Below are 15,470 nucleotides of genomic sequence, written 5' to 3'. Positions count from 1 at the left end.
AGTGCTCAAGTTTTCTTCAGTTTCTGCAAGCAATGTGATATCATCTGCATAATGCCAGTTGTTGATGAGTCATCTTCCAATACTTATGCCACAGTCTTATTCACATACAGATTTAGTAAGTATGAGTTAAGGATACAATTCTAAAACACATCATTCCTTATTTGAAATCATACAGTGTTCCCTTGTTCTGTTTAAACAATGGCCACTTGTTCTGTGTATATATACTTAACAACAAAAACGAGCTCCACGTCTATTGCACCAATAAAAGCAAGCTTACTTACTCATATAAAAAAATAAATAACGGTTTTATACAGTATTTGTCCTTATGGGACTGGGTTAGTTCGCTTAGCATAACGCGCTCCAAAAAGAGCAGCATTTTGACTTAAATGAAAAGTAAGCAGCAGGAGCACTAGATGAATGAGTACAGGATGTGTGCAGAGATACCACAAACTGTTTCCATATTTCTTTCTTCCTTTTTAGTTTAGCAATTGGCAGCATCTCTGGACACGCCAGAGTCCACCCTGATCTCTGTGTCATCTGGGTGGATGCTCACACCGATATCAACACTCCAGAGACAACCACCAGTGGGAACTTGCATGGACAACCTGTATCTTTTCTCCTGAAGGAACTAAAGGGAATGGTAAAAGCCTCTTGGTAATGCATTGCAGGAGTAATCTTTAGCAGAAGTGCAGGTGGTAAAAGGGACATCAGAACCCCTATGCCATTTTCAGGGGCGCTCGTGGCTGAGTGGTAAGGGATTCTGCTAACAACCCAAAAGCATATGATTCTAATCCATCAGCTTGTTCTGCAGGATAACGAGGGGCAATCTCTTCCTGTGCTATTTACTGCCTCTAAAACCCCCATGAGGGGTCAGCTGTGAATTGGTTCTGACAGCATGCCACCTTAAACTCAGTGCATACTCACTCAAACCATTCTCTGTAGTCAACAAAGATTAGCTGATAAAAATGGTGGTCAGTCTTTACCTTACCTGGAAGTTTGCAAAGTGACTTTGTGTACACCTTCCATTTTGGCTCTCCTTGAATGCCGTCATGTAGACCCTGACTCATACAACCGTATGTGCAACAGGACAAACCCTTCCCAGTCCTACGCCAGCCTCACTCTCTGCTGTGCTCAAGCCCACTATCGCAGGCACTGTCTCAATCCACACACTTGAGGGGCTTTTTGTCCTTCACTGACCCTCTACTTAACAAGCTTGATGTCTTTGCCCAAAGCCTAACCCCTCCTAACAACACGCTCAAAAGAAGTGAAACGAAGTCTTACTATCCTTGTTTCTAAGAAGCTCTCCGGCTGTACCTCTCCCATGTTTCTTCTTCATGCCGTCCACAGTGTAATCAGCCTTCATCCACTACCATTGGCCTTAGCTCTACCTCACGGCAGCCTCACGCATGTTGGGGAAGAACTGTCCCCGCAGGGTTCCCAGTGCATGATTTTTTCTTCTCTTTTCTTAGTGGGGTGAGAGTAGATGGCAGGCTTTTTCTCTAAGGTGTCTTTAGGTGGACTAGAATTTCCCATCTTCCAGTTGTCAACCACGCATAACACCCGCACCACATAGGGACTCCGCTGAAAGCACTGCTTTCTAGACAGGTTATCAGTTCTGAATGTTGGCACCCTGCTGAGATCATAGGCCAAGCAGGTAGCAAGGGAAGGCCTCGAACCAGATTTCCTAATTCCTCTTTCCAATATAACTGTACAATCTCTTCTAACACATATTTGAAAAATAAATACAGATTATAGAGTCTTTAAACCACATTTTTAAACATGGGTTTGTAATGATTTATATTCATATTCTTCCTAGGAAGACCACATATCTAAATCATAGGAAAACTTTCCTAGAAATGTCTATTTTAGAACATGTGAGATGGAGTTCAGGATCAAAAGTTAACACTGTGATTCCAAACCTGACCTGTTATGCCTAAAGGCTTTGGCATGTTAGTCCTCATGAAGATGCACGGAGATTCAAATTATCTTGGGTTAAACATTTAGGAGTATTTTCCCCACTGATGATCAAGCAATGAATTTAGAGTCTTGGAAAATGCCTAACATTCTTAAGGACAAGGAAGCTCAGCCCCAGAACAAAGCAGGTATCATGTTATGATGTTAGGAATAGTTAAGATCCATCTAGTAAAACTTTCCCCTTAATCACTGCAGCCTATCCTTTGGGTCAGAATAGCAGAGTATACCAATTTCCTGTAGTTAGTACTGGGTAGCTGGACAGCAGGGCTCAGAGGGACAGGAAGCCGGTAAACCTGGCAAATGACTCAGGTATGTCTACACCCCAGGGTGAGACTGTGAAAAGTCAAGCCTATCAGAGGTACCATGCAGCAAATGCAATCTACTTAATTTTGTGGTTTTAAAAATTATTCCCTTTGCTTTTTTTATGTTGCATTGTTGTTATTGTGTGCTGTCAACTCAGAGCTGACCTTCCAGTGGGTTTTTAGAGGCAATAAATTTCATGGGAGGAGACTTCCCATCCTTCTGTGGAGCAGCTGGTGGATTCAAACCGCATGCCGTTGGGATTACAGCACAGCTTCTAGGCTACCAGAACTCCCTAGGATATATCCACATTCTAAATATAAGGTGTATGAAATTCAGTCTTTCTTCTAATTTTAAGTATGTGGTTGGTTGCTGTTGTTATGTGCCATTGAGTCATCTGCGACTCATAGCAACCAAAGCCTGCCCTAACATGAGCCAGTCTCATTGACTCTGATAAACATACTCCCACTGCCCTAGTTACTGTATCAATCCATCCCATCCGGATTTTCCTCTCCTGCACTGTCCTTCCACCCTTCAAGCATGATGTCCTTTTCTACAGTCCTTCCTGGCCACGTGCCCAAAGTATGTGAGACAGAGCTTCAAAATCCAAGCCTCCAAGGAGAAACTTGGTTTCACTCTCTCCAAGACAGAACTGTTTGTTTTCTTGGCAGTTCATGGTATGTTCAAGACTACCCCAGCACCACAATTTGAAGGCATCAATTAATTTTCTGCCATCTTAGACACTGTTGCTACTGAGTCAATGATCAATCACAGCAACCCGATGTGTACAGAGTGGAACTGCTCCAGAAAAATCTTCAGGCTGGATCTTTCAGAATCAAATTGCAGAACTATCTTCTGAGATGTCTTTGGGTCACCTAAAATAGTGGTATAAGTGGTATGACTTAAGTAGTTAACCATCTGTACCATTGAGGGACTTCTTAAGATTTTCTCTGGAGCAGCAGTACATTTAACTGAATGGAAGCACTATCATTTTAGATCCCTGATGTACCTGGATTCTCTTGGGTGACCCCATGCATATCTGCTAAAGACATAGTATACATTGGCTTGAGAGATGTGGACCCTGGTGAACAGTAAGTGAATTTCCTGATAAGATTTTGTTTTGTTTTGCTCTTATGTGTCTTTTGTTGTTGTTATGTGCCATCAAGTTTCCCGCAACTCATAGCAACCCTATGTACATCAGCCCTAAACCCTGCTCTATCCTGTGTCAATATTTTTGTCTCTGACACACCTATCCCCATTACTGCAGTCACTGAATCAATCCATCTCATCAAAGGTCTTCTCTTACGCTGTCCCTCCACCTTCCCAAGCATGATGTCCCTCTTCAATGACTGGTCCTGCCTGACTAGGGATGTGTCTCTTAGGAAAATGTAAATGGAAACCACAAAGAGATACAAGTTTACTCCTACCAGAACAGCTATCAGCATAAAGATGGAAAAGAAGTGTTGGTGAAGATAGGGGAACCTAGAACCTCACCATTGCTGGCAAGATTGTAAAATGGTACAAATACTAATGGAAATAATTTTGTAGTTCCTAAAAAAGCTAAACACAGGATATAACCTAACTCACAAATTGAAAACAGAAACTTATTAACCTAGTGTTCATTGCAACACCATTAACCATGGGTGGGGTGGGGTGTGTGTGTGGGGGGGGGGGAAGCCCCAAAGCACAAAACACCTAAATGCTCATCAAAAAGATGAATACAATATACATGATAAATACATACCAAAGAATATCATAAAAAGAAATTAGGTCCAAACGCCTGTTATATGAACGAATCTTGAAAACATTATGTCAGTCACAAATGGGCAAGTATTATATGACTTCACTTGCCTGCAATATATAGAACTGGCAAATGGTTGTCTGGGGAAGGTGGGGGGATGGGGAGCCATTGCTTAACTAAGTTTCTATAAAGTACAACAAAAATACGGAAAAAGTGGTGGTGGTTTCATAACTTGGCAAAGGTAATTTTTGTCACTGAAATGTACAAGTTAAAAAGGCTGAAATAATAATTGTTCAACACAGCATTTTGTTATTTTACTACCATTAAAAAAAAAGAGAAATAAGCATATGAAGTCAGTCCTTATTGTGTATCATTGTCTCTTCTTTCATAGCTACATTTTGAAAAAATTTGGCATTAAGTACTTTTCAATGAGTGAAGTGGATAAAATGGGAATTGGCAAGGTGATGGAAGAAACATTCAGCTATTTACTAGGAAGGTATGTTGTGCACGTGTCATATAAATATTGAGGGCTTGCTACTGGCACCAGTCAATACAAATTATTACTAAAGTAAAAGTGTGGCTCTTTGGTGAGCTGTTACTTTATGATAAAGTGGGGTAAGTACAATGCTTACTTACCTACTGAACATTTACCTTTAAGCTGAATTCCTTTCCCACCTCTTAAAAGAAAGAAGAGGCCAATCCATCTGAGTTTTGATGTTGATGGAATGGATCCGTCCGTCACACCAGCTACTGGCACACCAGTCCAGGGAGGTCTGTCTTACAGAGAAGGTCTCTACATTACAGAGGAGATTTACAAAACAGGTAGGTAAAAAGCAGGAGGAATTAAGTAGAAAGTGTACAATGGGCCTTACTATTTCTACTTTACTGATAGGAAAATCAACTCATCTAATTATGCCTCCGAAGCACTCACCAAACAGGGAGGGAACTTATGCGTTTTTAATTGGCTTGTACCTCTCTTTTCTGGGTAATCTTTAAATCTGTACTGAACGAACTATGTCAACTATTTTATCAAGTGTACTATAACCATCTGTCATGCAGGCCTGCTCTCAGGGTTAGACATAATGGAAGTGAATCCGTCTCTGGGGAAGACGCCTGAAGAAGTGACTCGGACAGTGAACGCAGCAATAGGAGTAACTCAGGCTTGTTTTGGAGTTGCTCGAGAAGGTAATCACACTGAAGCCCAATACCCTATCAGAGCACCTAAGTAAATATGGCAACATCATCTACAAATTCACAGCTTGTTGTGCCACAATCGGCAAATCTACTCATTTACCAAGTCTAGACACAGCCTCCTGAAGACTGGATATCTGCTCATTTACCAAGTCTACACACAGCCTCCCAAAGATTGCTCTTTTCATAAAAATGTTTTGTTTTGGTCAATATAATTTGCATAAACTGTATTAAGTAGACTTGACCCTTGATAGGATATTCAAGATTCAGAAATTTTAACTTCGGTAAAATGAAAAAGCTTGTGTCTACTTTTGGCAAAAGATTTGAGTTGGGAAAAGAATGAATGTTAATTTCCAGTTGAAAATATGCTGACAGTTACAGAGACTTCCACAAAAAGTGAGATTTTTGGTAGCAGGAGACAATACCACCCTAACTGAAAAGGGTGGTAGTTTCAGTTGGTATCGTAAGCCCATGTTCAAAAGTTGCAATTTTGTAATAAACTATGATAAGATACTATTGTGTTCATTTTATATTTGCTAATCCATGCAAATAATATGTAATTTAATGTGTATATTACACATGTATATTATGATACACGTTACATGTAAGTGTAATATATATGCATGTTACATATACATATGACATGTATGTTATGTACTTATGCATGTGTAATTACAAGCTAGTATATCCTACATAAAACTACAATAAAGATATCTAAATATACAGTGACATCATTCCTGAAGCACTTGAAGATCTTGAAGAATGAATTTATATTCTCTGGTTCAAATTTTTCCTCTGTAAGAAGGATAATTAATCCTAAAGTTGGAGCTCTCACAGTTCACAAATGTTAAATGGCCATATTTTACTATTTTTAAACCTCAATCACAATATTGGTTGATACAGTTTCTTGGGAGTTAGAAGATAGTTTCAAAAACCGATTTGGGAGCTATAGATATCAAACTGTCATTCTGTTTCCGAATTTGAGTACTTTGGGTCAATACATTGTTGTGTGCCATTCTGAGTTGATACCAACTCACAGATGACCCTCCAGCAAGTTTTCAGAGGCAGTTTAATCACATAGGAAGAGTCTGCCCATCCTTTTCCCACAGAGCAGCTGGCACATTCATGCTTTCAATTGGTATTAACTGCGACTTTCAAATGCCCTACCCTTTGCTTACTGCAATTATACATAATTTCTAGTTCTGAAAATGTAGTGAGGAGAGTAGGGAAACAAAAAAATTATAAACAAGGGAAGCAAATTTTCCCTTCCCATTCTCTACTCTCTAGATAAGCATATAGGATGGAGTGAGCAGCTCCCTGAAAGATTTTAGTTGCTGGGATCTAACAGCTATGGAAATGGCCTCTACACTTCCCCCACTACCTCAAAGTTTTAAAGCTGTTGCCTCCATAGTCTTTGAAAGAGAAATACCTTATTGAATTATTTTTACAAGTATGGCAGATCTTAGTCTACAAATATGCGGGTATTATAGTCACAAGTAGCTACTTAAAATAAAGTTCACTCTCTAAAACTCAGAATGTCTAAAATGTAGTAATTCTACCTGGTATCATTCATGCATTGGGGTCCCAATGAATTTTAAAATTAAGTGTTTCACCTTGTTTTTCCAGTACAGTTTTTATTCCTATCTCAGTTCAATAAAAAGTATTTCCTCTTTAAAACACAAAGTTTAATAAAGTTAATATTTATCAGTTGTCAAGCAACAAATGCTGGCGAGTTTGTGGAGTTATTGGAACCCTTATTCACTGTTGGTGGGAGTGTAAAATGGTGCAACCACTGTGGAAGGTGGTGTGGCACTTTCTCAAAATTGCAAATAGAGATACCATTTGACCCAGCAATTCCACTACCGGGGATATACCCCAAAGAGACCATAACTGACATCTAAGCAGATAGATGTACACCCATGTTTATTGTGGCGTTGTTCACAATAGCAAGGAGTTGGAAACAACCTAAGTGCCCATCAACAAACGAATGGATAGAGGAGCTGTGGTATATTCACACAATGGAATACTACGTTGCATTGAAAAACAAGGACCTCATGCAATATTATTCAAAATGGAGGACATTATGTTGAGTGAAGTATCTCAGTCAGAAAAAGACAAATACTGCATGGTGCCACTGTTGTAAAACAGGACTGACCTCGAGGTTGGGGGTAGACTGAGAAAGATGGGTTCAATAATGTATACTGTATTGAAACAGATGAGGGAGAAAACTATTTAAAAGGGATATGTGATTAGGTATTTTTGTCATGACAAGAGTCCAGAGCAAAGGCTGCCTAGTGGAGTGGACCTGGGGGAGGGTTTGTAAAACAATGAAAGAATTTTTCTTTTACTTTTCCTAGAGGGTAGTGTACTGGGGGGAGGATTGGGAGGGGAGAAAAGTGCAACAATGAATGAATGGAAATCCAAAGTCTCTGTAAATTTTCATTGAATATAAAAAAAAATAGGTATGCAGAGATGTCTGGATGATTTACAAGTTAGACAGCCTTGCAGAAATTAATATTTTTGATTCTTTATTTTCTGTTATATAAAATGGAAATAATTAAACAAATGTCAACACTTTCCAAAGTTAGTCATAATTTGTTATGACCCATGAAGTCGAACACTTTGCATATTAAATAAAATACAAAGAGACATCTTTAAAAAAACTATCAGTTGTATTACTCACATTCCAAGTACTCAGTCACCATGTGTGGCACCCAGTAGCTCTACTTACTATTAAGCACTTCCGTAACTGCAGAAAGTTCCACTAAACAGCTACTCTAATATCACCAGACTTCTAAGAAGAATTTTTTTCTTTTTTTCTGGAAGACAGCACTCAGGGCTGAGACTCATCCTTTCCCCACTGCCTCCCGCTGAAAAGAATTTTTTAAAAGGATGTAATGAATTAAGAAAAAAGATTCAATGAATAGAATTTTTTTCCTTTTTATTCTTAGCTATAGCCAAAACCAATTAATTAAAACCTTCTGTTTGCTATTGATGTCCCCAGTAACTCATTTACAATTCTAAGAAAATTTGTATTATTGTGCCTTTTAAGCTAGAGAGGAAAAATTAATTTTTGAGTAATAGACATTATATAGAAGCCCTGGTGGTAGGGTGGATAAAGTGGTGCCTGATTAAAGTAGCTGGTGCTTTGAAATCAACAGCCACTCTGAGAGAAAGCCATGCCAGTGAGTTTCCATGAAAATTTACAGAAACTGTATCAATGGTTAAGTTCTACCTTCTCCTTGTTGATAGTTAAGTTGTTACTTAGTGCCTTCAAGTAGAGCACCACTGAGCTGATCCTATGAACAAAAGGCTTGAAACCTTTCTGTAACTATCAACATTTATCAAAGTTCCAAGTTTCCAGAAGCATGTTGTTTAGGAACTGGATGCCATTTTATTAAAGTTCATAGAGTGTGTGGAGGCATGTTGTTTAGGAAGTGGAATGGACTGCTGGAATGGACTAGGTGGTAATGATTGGTTTGTCTGCTTGTTTCTCCTCTACTGGGCATCTCTACATAACAAGGAAATGATAAAAAAGTTTTGGTGGCCTACTGAGTAAGAAGTTCTAGCCAACCCAAAGGCAGGCAGTTCAAATCTACTTACCAGTTTATAGGTAATCTCCTCCCATGCAGTTTTCAGCCTCTGAAAATACACTGACAGATCAGCTCTCTGATGTACATAACAAGGAAATGATAAATGTTGATTATTAGGATCAAAATTGTTCTCAGTCTGGGTTCTTGGGGGACAATGACATACTGAGACTATAGTTGGTGTGAACTGTTGAGTAGGAACTGAACCATAGCTGAGCCCTCCAGGAAGTTTCCAGAGCCAGTTAATCACACAGGAGGAGACTGGCCATCCTTCTGATAGAGAGCAGCTAGTGGTTTTGAGTCAGGTTGCTGGAGCAACCCCTTACCACCTGGCCAAGAAAATATCTTGCATATAGCTACATATTACTGAGACTATGTTGAGTATAATTCTTGAAATAATTTCTAGCACAAAATTTCTGGAGAATTTTAAAATGAAAATTTTACTTATGGCACCATGTAAGCTCTAAGCATAGCTTGAATGGTAGTAAATGAAGACTTAGCTTAAGTGATAGTTATAATATGACCTACTGGCCTATAGGCAAGAAACTACACTGCAATCCCGAAGGCATGCAGTTCAAATCCATCAGTGGCTCCACGGTAGAAGGGTGGGCAATCTCCTCTCATGCAATTAATGCCTCTGAAAACCTACGGGAGGGTCAGCTATGAGCCAGTTTCCAAATACACGGTTCACAACAGCATAATATGATCCATGGACAAAGAGAAAGGTTCTAAGGAATGTACTGGGAAATAAGAATCTGACTGATAATTGGTCAAGCTTTATTGGTAAATTCTTTTGTAATTGTTGTCTGATGCCCTCCAGCCATTTACAATTCGCAGTGACCCTACATACAACCCAAGCTGTCCTCATAACCGTCACTGTGCGCGTGCCCATTGTTGTTACCACTGTGCAATCCATCTCCCTGACAGTCATCCACATTTTTGTGGACTCTCTTAAAAATCAGTAACTCTTAGTTTCTTGCCATCAACTGTGGTATATATGAGCCAAGGAAGCAGTACATTCTATTCTGTAACTCAGGCAGAAAAGATTTATTCAAACTAAGAATAAAAGAAGTCATATAGTTTATTCACCAAATTTTTTACTGTTTTCCAAGTATTTTACAGTCTTAATATCAATTATTTCTACACAAAATGAGTAATATTTCTCAAAATTTAGCAAACCTTAAAGTATTAAAATGAACAGTATATGCAAAAATACATTATTAAAAAAATTATTCAAAGAATATCTGACAATTTACCTGGTGAGATTATCTATTTAGAAGACCAATTAATTTATTTTAAGAACAGTTATTGGAGAATTGATCATTTAAACCTGATTTTATTAAACCTATAGACTGACTCCCTTAAATAATATTTTCTTACTTGGTTTTCCACTTGTTAGATACAGTAAATTCAAGTCCACAAGGAAAGACGCTGCTGCTCCATCTCCACAGAAACACAGGGTTATTCACATAGATGGCTACCACGAAAGTATTAAGCCATTTTAAAAAAGAATATGAAACTTGGTTTGTTCCTGAAATGCAAGACAATCTAGAGCTCATTATCTGATAAAAATCACATACACCAAAGAAGATCTATGTATAAAGGATTCGTAATAGTTGATTGTTTCTATGCTGTACTGTTTTTAAAACAACATATTTAATATTGAATTTAAAATTAATAATTATAAAAAAAAACACAAGGAGTAACAAAAATTGAGAACGCCTAATAAAGGGATTTGATCACTGATAACTTTTTTTTCAGTTAGCTCAAAAAAATTGCTATGAATATGAACAGATTTTATGTAACTATCTCTTAGAGACAGAAATATTGTTAGGGAGATAGCAGTTATAAAGCTTTAACAGATCCATCAGTTGAATCAAAATAAACCAATCTGAACGTGTTTCTTCTTCGGCATCACTGTTCAGATGTAATCTGTGTACACATGCACAGATGAATGTGTTCCCTTGTCCTCACCGTGTGTCTGACTTCACTGAGTTACAGGCAAGGACACTGGCACCTGATTAGACTGAGGGGCTGGAGACCCACTATTTATGGCTTGCGGAGGCACTGCAGCTGGTTCCATCTTGCTAATATGTGTGATAAATCGAAGACGAAGCTTTAAAGCTGGTTTAAAATTACAGATAATCTTCTCTACCTAAGAAATGAAAATACATAAAAAAATATTTTATCTAGAGAATTACAACTTTCCATTTTAAAAAAGCAATATACACAAATCCTGAGAATCAAAAGGGAATGGAGTCAGTGGAAGAAAAGTTCTACATGATCTGTCTTAACAAAGGAAGATATTATTTTTCTCTCCTCACTATATATTTATAGATGTATCTATTTATGTGCATATATGTTATACACATAATCCTACAAAAACATATGCATTTATCTAAAAATTTTCTATCAGAAACTAACATATGTAAAAGCTTTACACATCCAAGAAGTTGATCAGCCTTTTAAAAGATGTGTGATTATGATTATTAAACCTTACTATTAAACCTATTCTTGTTAAAAATACTATAAAAGTATTGACCAATTTTGCAGATTTCTTAGTTCTATTTAAAATATGCTTTACTCCCGTCAACAAATGAATGGATAGAGAAGCTGTGGTATAGTCACATAATGGAATACTACGCTGCATTGAAAAAGAAAGGAACTCATGCAGTATTATTCAAAATGAGTGACACTGGAGGACATTATGTGGAGTGAAATATCTTAGTCACAGAAGGACAAATACTGCATGGTGCCACTGTTGTAGAATGGGACTGACATCACGGTTGGGGTAAGACTGAGAAAAATCAGATAAGTCATATATACTGCATTGAAACAGATGAGGGAGAGAACAATTTAAAAGCGATATACGATAGGCTATTATGGTTATCACAAGAGTTCAGAATTAGGTTGCATAGTGGAGTGTACTTGGGGTGGTGGGAGGGGTGCGGGTGGATTGTATACCAATGAAAGAATTTTTCTTTTACTTTTCAAAGAGAGGCGTGAACTGCGGGGAGGGCTGGACAAGGAGAAAAGTGCAACAATGAATGAATAGAAATCCAAAATCTCTCTAAGTGTTCATTAAAATTAATAAAATAAAATTGAAAAAAAAATATGCTTTACGTAACCAGAAAAGACAAATCTAGTAATAGTTTTTCTTTCTGTTTATCTTCAGGTCAAAGTTTCTTAGGGCCAAACATCAGGGATATACTAAATAAAATCTTTTTTAGTTGTTGTTGTGTACCACTGAGTTGAAACTGATCCACAGGTGACCTCCATTTTCAGAGGCAGTAAACCACATGAGAGAAAATTTGAACTGTGTGGCTTTGGGTTGGCAGCACAGCTCCTTATAACTAGGCCAAATGAGCTCCTTTGTTTATTGCTTAAAAAATATAATAATAACCAAGATATAAAACTCACACAAAACAAGCCCATCCTATGTGTTCAAATTTTTGAAATTAAATAGCATCTAAGATAAACAAATTAAAACTTACCTGCTCTTTTACACTGTCACCAGTAAACATATACTTCATATGATATAAGAAATCACAGATAGGGTCCATATAATTTAAATGGGGGCTACACTGGTCTACATTCATCAGCATTTCATAAAACGCTACACCAATCTGTTAAACAAAAAATTTAAAATTATTTAAATGGTTAAAAATCATGCAGTAAATTAGCATGATCCAGATGAACTCCATTATAACACCAGCACAAAGGGATAACACACTTGAAGGAATTCCCAGAGATCATACAAATATTTACACATATATTTATACATGTCAACATTTATGAGTTGCATTTAATTTTTCATAATTTCTAGCTTTCCAACATTCAAGCTTCATACATTCTATATTCCAATTATTAAAGAATGTTTGCCATGATTTTTCCTCATTTCAACTGACTTCCAATCTGGTCTCTACCTGTAACACTATATAAGTAACTTGTGTAATAAAAAGGAAAACACGTTAATACAACTATTCATCAAGCATAAGCACCAATTATGGTTCAAAGCCATACTGAAGAAAGATTTCTAAAAACTTATGCAGTCTGAAACTGATCAACATATACTCAAGATTCATTAATAATAATTGGTAACTGGAATGCAAAAGTTAGAAACAAATAAAAAGACTGGCAGTTAGAAAATACAGCCTGAGTGGCAGAAATGAGGAGGGAGATCATATGATAAAGTCTTGTAGTATCAATAATTTAGTCATTATGAATACATTTTTTTTTAAAAAAAAGGTAATCATACACATGTACCTCATTTGATAGAATACACAGGAAGCAGACATACTACATCTGTGGAGAAGTAAGGTGGAAAAGCTCAACGTCAACAGTCAAAACAATGTCAAGGGTTAATTGTGGAACAGGCATCAATTATTCATACGCAAGTTCAAACTGAAACCGAAGAAAATGAAGAAACGTCAACCTGAACCAAAATGCAGGCTCAAGTTTATTCCACCTGACTTAAAGAACAAAAGATTAGATTTGATGGACTGAACCATGATGACTGAAGATCAGATGAGCTGTGGGATGACATCAAGGGCATTATTCATGAAGAAAGTAAAAGGTCATTATAAAGACAAAACCAAAACAGATGTTAGAAGGGACTCTGCAACTTGCTCTTGAATACATAACAGTTAAAGCAAAGGGAGAAAATGATGAAAAAAAGAGATTGATGATGCAGGACTCATCAAAAGAAAATGGACATAAAAGAATCGGTCAACACGGAATTATACCAGGAAGTAGCATATGTGGGGTCAAGATTGGTGGAAGATCTATTGACAATCTGCATTATGGAGATGACACAACCCTGCTTGCTGAAAGTGAGGAGGACCTGAAGCACTTGTTGCAGAGGGTCAAGGACTGCAGCCTCCAATATGGATTGAGGCTCAATGTCAAGAAGACAAAGATTCTCACCACTGGACCAATTGGCAGCATCAGGATGGATGGTGAAGAGATTGAGATTGTTCACAGCTTTAGTTTGCTTGGCTCCACAGTCAACACTCTTGGCACCAGCAGCCAGGAAATCGAAAAATGTATTGCGATGGGAAAGTTTGCTGTTAGGGACCTCTCTAAAGTACTCAAGAGCAACGGTGTCTCTCTGGAGACTAAGGTCTGCCTGATACAGGCCATGGTCTTTGCAATCACTTGTTATGCATCAGAGAGTTGGACCATGACTAGGGAAGATAGAAGGGGAATTGATGCCTTTGAGCTGTGGTGTTGGAGAAAAGTATTGAATGTACCCTGGACTGCCAAGAAAACATTCATCCTGGAGAGGGTTAATCAGGCTACTCCTTGGAGGCAAGGATTCTGGGGCTTCATCTGACATACTGTGGGCATGTTGGAAGGAGAGACAGGTCCTTGGAGAAGGACATCATGCTTGGGAGGGTGGAGGGACGGTGCAGGAGGGGAAGGCCCTCTATGAGGTGGATTGATTCAGTGACTGGGGTAATCGGGATGGGAGTGTCAGAGACAGTGCGATTGGCACAGGACAGAGCAGAGTTTAGGACTGTTTTACATAGGATCGCTATGAGTTGCAAGGGACTCGATGGCACATAACAACAACAGAATATGATCAAAACCAAATGGTAAGATGTCCAAGCTGCACTAAAGGCCTTGGCAAAAAATACGGCCCCAGGAATTGATGGGATACAAACTGAGGTGTTGAGGTAAAGAGACAGTCTGGGATGTGTTCACTAGTCTATGCCAAGAAATTTGGAAGCCATATATCTGGCCAATTGACTGGAAGAGATCCATCATATTTGTTTTCTATTTAATAAAAAGGTGATTGATCCAACAGAGCATAGAAATTTAGGAACATCATAAGCACCTACAATCACACTGAAGATTATTCAAAAACAGACAGAAATGCAAGCCAGCAAAGAGCTGCCAGAAATTACAATTGGATTCACAAGAGGCCATTGAACAATGGATATCATGGCTCATGTCAGGCAGATCCTGGGTGAAAGTAGAGAATACCAAAGAATGGCTATTTTATTGACTATGCAAAGACATTAAACAATGTGGATCGTAATAAACTATGGCTACTACTGAGAAGAATGGGAGTTCCAGAATACTTAATTATGCTTATTTGAAACCTATACTTAGACTAAGAAGCTGTTTGTTGTCCAAACAGGGAAACACTGGATTGTTTAAAATCAGGAAAGGTGTTCTGTCAGGGTTGTATTCTTTCTCCATAATTATTCAAACTGAGCAAATAATACAAGATTCTGGGCTATATACAACAACAAGAATGTGACAGCAGGACTGGAGGAAGATTCAACAGCCTGACTTATGCAGATGACACAATCCTGCTTGGAGAAAATGAAGAAGCCCAAGCTGACCAGATTAAAACCTTCAATATGGATTATATCTCAACATCAAGAACACAAAAAATTTTCACGGAGAAAAGGTTGAAGCTGTCAATGATTTAATTTTACTTGAATTTATTATCAACACCCATGGTGGCAGAAGTCAAGAAATCAAGACTTAAAAAAAAAAAAAAAAGAGAACGAACTCTACTGTCAAACACCTCTTGAAAGTGCTTAAGAACAAGGATGTCAGTTTAAAGACTAGAGTGCACTCGATCCAAGCCGTATTTTCTATTGATTGGTGGAAGATCTATTAACAATCTGCGTTATGCAGATGACACAACCCTGCTTGTC

At 38.0% G+C, this 15,470-nt stretch overlaps 2 protein-coding genes across 3 annotated transcripts in view; one reads left to right on the top strand and one right to left on the bottom strand.

Annotated features, from left to right (window-relative positions):
* The window catches only part of ARG1 (arginase 1), a 26,530-nt gene extending 21,286 nt beyond the window's left edge, over positions 1 to 5,244 (top strand). The window contains exons 4-8 of the mRNA XM_006885025.1: positions 481 to 640; positions 3,271 to 3,365; positions 4,407 to 4,511; positions 4,701 to 4,837; positions 5,075 to 5,244. Of these exons, the coding sequence (XP_006885087.1) occupies positions 481 to 640; positions 3,271 to 3,365; positions 4,407 to 4,511; positions 4,701 to 4,837; positions 5,075 to 5,244 (667 nt within the window). The remainder of the gene's footprint in view (positions 1 to 480; positions 641 to 3,270; positions 3,366 to 4,406; positions 4,512 to 4,700; positions 4,838 to 5,074) is intronic.
* Positions 5,245 to 10,783: 5,539 nt separating this feature from the next.
* MED23 (mediator complex subunit 23) overlaps positions 10,784 to 15,470 on the bottom strand; it is a 59,866-nt gene continuing 55,179 nt past the window's right edge. For both annotated transcript variants that reach the window (XM_006884990.1, XM_006884991.1), the window contains 2 exons: positions 12,291 to 12,422; positions 10,784 to 10,951 (listed from right to left, as the gene is read on the bottom strand). In XM_006884990.1, the coding sequence (XP_006885052.1) occupies positions 10,784 to 10,951; positions 12,291 to 12,422 (300 nt within the window). The remainder of the gene's footprint in view (positions 10,952 to 12,290; positions 12,423 to 15,470) is intronic.

Source organism: Elephantulus edwardii, unplaced genomic scaffold (genome assembly GCF_000299155.1).
Source record: "Elephantulus edwardii isolate Elephantulus edwardi_28Jun2011 unplaced genomic scaffold, EleEdw1.0 scaffold00039, whole genome shotgun sequence".
Classification (NCBI taxonomy): Eukaryota; Metazoa; Chordata; class Mammalia; order Macroscelidea; family Macroscelididae; genus Elephantulus; species Elephantulus edwardii.
The sequence above is the reverse complement of the archived record's forward strand: the minus strand, read 5'-3'. Positions and strand labels throughout refer to the sequence as shown.